Below are 8,665 nucleotides of genomic sequence, written 5' to 3'. Positions count from 1 at the left end.
TTTGAAACATCCGTGTTGCTAATTCTGTGATCCAGATATCTAAATTAAGGGAAATGAGACCAGAATACAGCAGAAAATATCGAAAGATCAACAGAAGTGAAAACAATTGGATATGTGGATGGAGGAGAAGGAGCAATGTATTTCCATGTCATAAACATCCAAGTAGAAAATCGAATTCTGGGAAATACATTAATAATAATTGCCATGGACAGAATGGTTAGAAACCATTGAAGGAGAATAGCAAGAAAGAAAAAAAAGCAGCGAGCATGTGGTGCAGACTTTAAACAACAGATTAAATCATAACTCAACGAAACATGAAGGAATTATGATTGCCTGTCCTTTGACGTCAATGCTTATGCAATCCAGTCATCTCAAGAACATATCCTGAAAATTCAACATCTGTTTTTGCCCATCCATAAATTTCACAGAGATCCCACCAGAGGGCGCTAATCTGTAGTCTATGTGTTTGCTTACTTGTTTACAGATGACACAAAAGCATGTGGGATGGCACGCGTTGAAGGTGACTCAAAGAACTCACCATGTGCCGTCCCATATGCTTTTGTGTCATCTATAAACTTGTCAGTAGTACGTTCACTTTAGTCAGTATTTAGATGGTGTGTTGACGTGTGTCTCTCGTCTTTTACCATTCTCATTCATATGAGGAACATTTGATTGCAATGTTCAATTTCTTAACGGATCAGTTGCCTTTCTAAGGGTGCTAGTGGCAATAATCATGTTTATCGCTGACAATGCGCGGCAATATGATGGTGAGCAAACATTTGGACACACTGTATCTGTCATAGAAACATAAGTTACATTTGCGATAATTAAAGATAAAGTTATACAAGACTTTTGACAACGTAGAATCACTACAGTACGGAAGCAGACCATGAAGCCTATTGAAACCAAACTGACCGACTGAAAACATGCACTCTGTCCTATCCCATTCCATTAACCAAGCATTTCCCACGCTAGTCCATATATCTTGCACATCATTGAACTGTTTGCGCATACCTGGAGCACATCACGAGCGTGTAATCTTCATGACCACCCTCACCCAAAGTTAGAATTTCATCTGCGACCCTAGTGCCGTGTGACAGACTTACTAACCACGAACTTTCCATGCCAGCCAATGACGTTTGCCAGCAAATGCAGAGAAAGCTGCATTCGATTCTACCTTTGCATAAATTGATTTTTTTTGAAATTTTTTTGTCTCTAGTTATTTTAATCCAAATGTCTCAGACCCAGAGAGCTTCCACATCGGTTTCAGGGAACTCTCATCGTCAGCGAGCAGCTCTGCGCACTGGGGAATTCCAGTCCTGATAGTCGAACAACATGAACAACTTTACTTCTTTTAGCGTTGCCTAAAGAAATAATAACTGTTTTAGGACAACATGTGGTTTAAACTCTGTACATCACCGTGTTGCTAGGTGAACAAATTGACTTTTACTAAAAACAAATAATAAAGAACTTACTGCATATCTGAAACAATAGCGAAAATAACTGGAGAAATTCAGACAGTCTGGCAATTCTGTGAAGAAAAAAACAATCAACGTTTGAGTACCAGAAGCCGTTTTTCAGAACTTTGCTCCCTTTTTCACAACTGTTACGGCATGAAACGGTCCTCACACGAGAGTTGAAGTGGTCCAATTAAAGAATGAAGCAGCTCCAAGTTTCATGTCTGTCACGAGATGTCTTTGCCAATAATGAACCAATAAGCAGAGATCCGGAAGTTAGTCAATCATTTCACAACTCTTGACGAAAACAATTTTAGCTTCGGCCAGTTCGGCTCATATTCAACGTGATAGTCGTACAAACATGTCGTCTGGAACTGTTTGTTTACTACTCACAGCTGCAACTTTTCTTCTAAATGGTATGTTCAAAACTTGTGGAACTTTTATGCTTCAGGTCTTTGCCGGGATATACATTGATTTGAGCACTTCGGGCAACAGCAAGGCAGAAACACATTCTCCACAGATGAAAATCACCTGCGTCTAAGATTTCCGAAAACTATACAAAGCCTGGGAGAAATTAACGACTACGCTTGGACAATGACAGGGGAACAGCTTGGCTGGGAATCCAGACAGGACTGAAGCGATTGAAATGACGTGACAAAGGAAGGACTTTTAAACTCAACGACTGTTTTCAATTATCCTCTCGGAAAGGGAATGGGAAATCATGTCGTTAATAGTGTGGCCTGTGTTTTAAAAAAAAAACATTTTATTTTATCTGTAAAAGTCCATAACAGTTCCAGTCGCTGAGTTGCATGAAATTGATCCTTTTCTAGTTTCCCTGCCTCTTCTTTCTCTGTTTACTTTTCAAGGTGAACGGGCTGATTCAAGGCTGAACAGGCTGTGGCTGTTTTCTCTGGAGCGTCGCGGGCTGAGGGGTGACCTTATAGAGGTTTATAAAATTATGAGGGAAATGGATAGGGTAAATAGACAAAATATTTTCCCTGGGGTGGGGGAGTCCACAACTAGAAGGTATAGTTTGAGGTTAAGATATAAAAAACACCGAAGGGGCAACTTTTTTTTACGTAGAAGTGGTGGAGGCTGGTACATTTGCAACTGTTAAGAGGCATTTGGATGGGTATATGAATAGGAAGAGTTTAGAGGGATATGGGCTGGTTACTGGCAGGTGGGATCAGATTGGGTTGGGATATCTGTTCGGCATGGATTGGTAGGACCGAACAGTCTGTTCCCATGCTGTACATCTCCATGACTCTGTGAAGTAATCTTTAAAATTTACTCTCACTCCTGGCTCCTACAGGACTTTGTTGTGCAGATTCCGTCACGCAACGACCGGATGCAATCGCAGTGAATGAGGGGGATGATGTCCTGTTATTTTGTAATTACACAGCTACAACAAGTAGCGATCCTACCCTGTTCTGGTACAGGCAGCATTCCAACGGCTTCATGGAATTTCTCGTAAAGAGAAGCCAATATATCAGCACCGCAGACAGACTTCCAGAAGACCGGATTTCCTCGAAGTTTGATCATGTGAACCGCACTATCCAGCTGAATGTGTTGAAAACAGAACTTACAGACTCCACAGTGTATTACTGCGCACTGAGCCCCACAGAGACTCGGAACATGGCTGACCCCGTACAAAAACTGTCAGACAGCAACTGCACATGATAGCACGTCAACGAAACAGTGAGAATAGGGGCGGATCTGAAGTGGTATCCGAGTTCAGGGTGATAGCATATACCTCGCGTATGAACACCAAAATTTAACAGTTAGTAATCTGATTAAAATGGAGTAATACTGTTAGTTCAATGAATTACGTACAAATAACTTCTTTTGTGCGTTTTGAGATGCCCAAAGGTGTTTCAATGTTTCAATGATGATGTGGTGTAGAAAATGCAGCAACCAGTCGAGTTTAAACCGAATCCTCCAACGACATGGGGAATTGTAGGATTCGGTTGAGAGGTAATAGCCTGCCATGTAATTGTAATAATCACTCACTCGTGAAAGTATAATGACATCAAAAGCACTGCGTGTTACTGAGTACTGCCGCTGTACGGCGTTTCTTCCAGTTCTAGAATGATGAAGGATCGATTCAGTGATCCAGAATCATGCAGACTTGATTAATATGTCAATAAGAAAGCGGGATCTAATACACATCGGTAAACTATTACCTAATCAAAAACATATTTTGATGACTGAGTAGTAAGTCCGAGCCGCCAGTGAAAGTTTTCGTCACTCTGCTGTTCGTCTGGATGGAAATTAACATTTTTCATCCTACATGTAAACGTTTCATTCTTTGCCAGCAGTTTTCTACTGCAAATTTAACTTCCGTAAAGAACAACGGGGTTCCTCTTCAGATGACAATTGATATAAAACAAACCTATGTTGAAACTGAGTCACGAAAGAGACATTCTTGAATGTGGATGCTCGAATCAAGTTAAATCCGCTTCTGCAGATTACGGGTCGCACTTGGGACTTGGCACCCCTCAGGAGATAACACATTCTGCACAATTCTGAATAACTCTTTCGTTATAGGAGTGTTGAAACCTATTGATGGAAACCACGAATTGTCATGAGAGTTTATGAGAGGCAGCTGCACGGAAAGTTTATAAGAGTGTTCAGTCTTTGTCTCAGTACGTCATTGTCCAGTGTTGCAAAACAAGGTCTGACAACTCAGGACCACCAACACTAATAATGTCTTAACTTCCTGTTGATTCAGTCAAGACGTTGAACCAACAGTTAGAGTCAGTCAGAGAACAGTGTAGAAACACCCCAATGGCCCAACATATCCATACTACAGGATTATGGAAATATTTTTTGGAATTGAACCCTGCTGAACTCCCCTACAGGCAGTCTGTTCACTTCGCGCATTAACTTTGTTCATAGAAGTCATTTGGAATGCCCAACAGTTATGATGGCTATCAGAAAATAATTAGTTTGGAAATGCATGCCATGTTGTTAATGACTACTGTATGGATGTCTTCACGCAAGCTGAACACACGATCAAAAGATTTACAAGGATGTGCTAGTGTTGGAAGGTTTGAGCTGTTGTGAGATGCTGAACAGGCTGGAGCTGTTTTCCCTGGAGGGTCGGAGGATGAGGGTTGATCTTATAGAGGTATATGAAATCATCGGGGCATTGATAGGCTGAATGGACAATTCATTTCCGTGAAGTGAGGGACTACAAAACTGTTGGATATAAGTTTAAGGTGAGAGTGAAAAGATTTAGAAGGGACCTAGAGTGCAACATTTTTATGCATGGGCTGAATTTTCATAGAGTCCGTTGGAGTGCGATGAAGTGTTGGAGGCTGGTATAATTAAAACATTTTAAAGATAATTTGAATATGAATATGAAGCGCTATGAATGATATAGTCAATATGCTTTCAAGTGTTACTAGATTTTGTTTCGGTTTTCTAGTCGTCCAAGTCACTCTTTCCTTGCTTTGTATCTCTCTGACTCTCTGACTCGAGGTTGTCGACTTTCTCTGAACGTGGCGAAGGAAAATATAACTGGCTACCATCAGAGGGCAGGAGTAGCATGAAAGATAACGTTTACATATAAAGCAATGGAGGAATCATTTGTTTCGCAGTTCAGCAACCCTATGGATTCAGAATTTATATTTATTTGAGTAAGGGAACCTATCATAATATTTCCAAATTTCTCTTCATTCCAAGAAGGTTTGAGTAACAAACAAGGAATTATTGCTATTGCTCAAGAAAGTGTTAAAAGCACATCAATGAGAAGTTCACGGTCATTTCCATACACTGGGCTTTAACTCTATATTATGAAAATTAGCAATCAAACACCTCCAAATGGAATGATAGGTCCAAGAAGTCTAAACTCGAATCAGAGTAATTGGATTGCGACGCCAGTGATCTTGCCAAGATGCCATTGACAGTTAATCTCGTGAAGGTACATCTCAATGTGATTAGGAAGGGAGAGTCAGAAGTTTGACTTGTTTGCTGTGCAAGAGTCGTGCTGAGATTCAAACTCGAATAGTGTGCTTGCTTTGGCGTGAAAGTTGCAGTGTCTTGGTCTCCAGTAGTTTTGCTGTCTTTATGCTGAGTGGAGAGTTTGTGGGTTTAGAGGGTAATGCTGAAGGAGACATTGAGCAAATTTATTGACAGAGTATAAAAGAAAGCATCAGATTAACATGGAAGCTTGAAGTTCTGATAAGTAACGAAGTACTATGTACTTGCAAAGTAAGTATGAGAAGAACATTTCTTATTTGTATTTTACCACAGAGCCCACTTTCGTCTTCTGGTCGAATACATCAAACAAAAAAGTCTGTTCTCTCTTTTTGTATTAATTGAAAAGTGACACGGAAAGTTTGCATTATCGTGCTCAAGTCTACCAGGAACTGTTTGCTGTGTGTATTGGCTGCATGGAGTTGTCCTAATCAGTAAGTTGCTGTTTTAAATGGGTTCTGCACCTGAGACGAGACGATATCACTGGTTTGGTTTGTCTCTGTTTCCACCTTCTATATTCAACCCATTAAATTCATACTGAACGGTCACTAACTTATTAAACAAGTAGATGCGGTTTTGATTGTTTCTTGTAGTGTACCTCCTTCTTCAACACTTCTTTGAGAAAAAAAAATCTTTTTTGCGCCTTAATCTGTCTACATGTACTTTTCAATTTTTTCATTTAACTTTCTGAGTTAACAATGATTGGTTTATATTCTTAGTAGTATCATTCTTCGTCACTGATATATCTTTGTTGTCAGTCATGAACTGTTGTCTTCTGTTGCTTTTAATTACATTATTCCATCTATTCTTATTCTTTTGCATGGACAACTTGGAACAGTTACGAATGTGTCGAAGAGAGTGGTGCTTGGAAAGCACAGACGGTCAGGCAGTACTGGAGCAGTAGGAGAACCGACATTTCAAGCAGAAGCCCTTCAGCATTTTCTTGCTCCTCGGATGTTGTCTGATAGGCTGTGCTTTCCAACAACACACTACTTTCTTTGATCTCCAGCATCTGCAGTCCTCACCTTCTCACAGTTACTTATTGACCAAGTTTCTTCATTCCAAAGTAAGGGCTTATTTCAGATTCATCATACTCACCCCTCGCTTGTATCTGAACTATACCTGCTGTTATTCGGTGATCCCTCTCTTGCCTCACAAGGTTGACCCTCATCAGAGAATGTAGGTGGAGTCGAGGAGGAGATGACCTCCTGGTATTACTGATGGCCTGTTAATCCAGAGAGCCAGGTTAATTTCTGGGCGCACAGCTACGAATCCTGCTCTGATAGATGGTAGAATCTGAATTTAATTTTAAAAAGTCTATCTCATAATGATTATGAACCTATTGTCGATTGTCGGAAAAACCCATCAGGTTCACTGATGTCTTTTAGGGAAGGAAACTGCCATCCTTTCTTTGTCTGTCCTATTTTTGCCTCCAGACTCACAGCAATATGGTTGAGCCTTAACTGCCCACTTTTAGGAGTGGTAAGTAAACGCTGCCTTACCAGCGACGTCCTCATGCACTGCATAAGAAAATACGACAAAACGTTGTTTCTTATTCATATATTAACGATCTAAAACGTGTTGATCCCGAGGATGGTTTACATAGGGATCCACAAAACCCGATCCTTCTCTTCATCTATCAATCTCAGTCTATTATTTCCTCGAAGGTCTGATTAACGAGAAGGAGCAGAATTACAGGGAAACTCTGGGATCATAGCGGAGCCAGTCCAGGTCAATTCGCTTTTTTCGATGGTGAAATCACATTACGATCTTTGGACCAACATTATCAGCATTCATCTGGTGATTGTCACCACAATATAAATGCAACAACAATGTTATCCTTGCACATGTTCGAATCCTACCAGCAACTTTTCTCATCAGCTATTTTCCAGTGAATTTTTTAAGTAGTACAACAAAAATCGTCTACTTTGACAAGTGATGAACACTGAGTCTAAGAAATGCACTGGAGGCACGTGAGGATCAAGCATGCAATCGCCAGATGCAGCAGGAAGCGCATTATCGATTGCACTAGCGATCACGCCGCATATTAGTTCTTAATTTGCCAGTTGTGCCCGTCTTTAACAGGGACATCAGCTGGCATGATAAAATTCACAAGCCTCATAATCAGCGAAGTCAGTTATTAATATTCTTCAATTTCTATGGCTCAGATTGAAATGTGTTGAGATTTAAAGACAAAAACTGACCAGAGGAATTGGAACATTTCCCACTATTGACAGCTGCATAAGCAACAAGATATTGGGAATGAAGTGTTCGGGGACAATTCGGTTCTTCATATCTTGCCTTCTCTCTCTTGCATGCTCAATCTTATTATCTACGTCTCTTATACACAAGCTCCCTATCTTTCTCTCACATAGACATTTTCATTACCTCTCTCCCTCACGAATGCTCGATCGAATTTCGCTTTTATATCCAAAGGGATCAAGGGATATGGGAAGAGGGTAGGATTATTGTATTGACCTCCCTGATCAACCAGAATTACATTGAAAAGAAGAACTGGCTCGAGGTGCTGAATGACGTATTCGTGTTGCTTTTTTTATTACCCTATGTTTCTACTTGCTCAAATTACTATCTTCTTTATCTGTACAGATTTATCCGATTACATTCGAGATTAAAAAAAAACACAATTCCTATCTACCAGCAACTTGATTGTGCATTACTGATCTTAACAGCCCGCTGCATACAAGCTCATATTCTTATGCCAGTCTCCTGGTTGGCTGCAATCAATGTTCCCAATCAAAATAGAGACAAATAATATCCAGTTAAGTCTCTGATAATGTAGGAATCTCAGACTAACATGAACTGTTTAAGCATACACTTTGCTCTATGGCTATGCTTCGGCTAGGTGATTACAATTAGCCATTGGAAATACAGCATTCGATGGGAAGGCAGTGGGTACGGTTGGGATGCTCTTTGGAGGTTTGGTGTAGCCTCAATAGGCCAAATAGAGTGATCCTATGATTGTTCAAGCTCATTTTCCCAATGTTCTTCATACTGTTGCAACTGACTACAGCGGGAAAAGACTTGATCAACAAAATGCTTGGAATGTATCCTGTATAGTGGAACCATTTTCAGCTGTGTGTCTCAGGTATCGGAATAAAGTGTGCTGTGGCTTCATTTGCAAACATAAATGGTTTAAGTTGTGCAGTGTTTCGATTCGTTGAAATGTGCAAACAAAAGTAAACATGGATTTTCCCAATTTTTTATTT

The 8,665-nt window shown here is 40.2% G+C and overlaps 1 gene segment (V, D, J or C); it reads left to right on the top strand.

Moving 5' to 3' along the window:
• The first annotated feature begins 1,818 nt into the window (after positions 1 to 1,818).
• On the top strand, positions 1,819 to 3,137 carry LOC132808240 (T cell receptor alpha variable 8-2-like). The segment is given in 2 exon segments: positions 1,819 to 1,873; positions 2,770 to 3,137. Coding segments are annotated over 2 exon segments (423 nt in total).
• The last annotated feature ends 5,528 nt before the right edge of the window (positions 3,138 to 8,665 follow it).

The sequence above is a fragment of the Hemiscyllium ocellatum genome (assembly GCF_020745735.1).
Source record: "Hemiscyllium ocellatum isolate sHemOce1 chromosome 27 unlocalized genomic scaffold, sHemOce1.pat.X.cur. SUPER_27_unloc_4, whole genome shotgun sequence".
NCBI classification, from domain to species: Eukaryota; Metazoa; Chordata; class Chondrichthyes; order Orectolobiformes; family Hemiscylliidae; genus Hemiscyllium; species Hemiscyllium ocellatum.
This window is presented reverse-complemented; position numbering and strand designations above follow the sequence as displayed.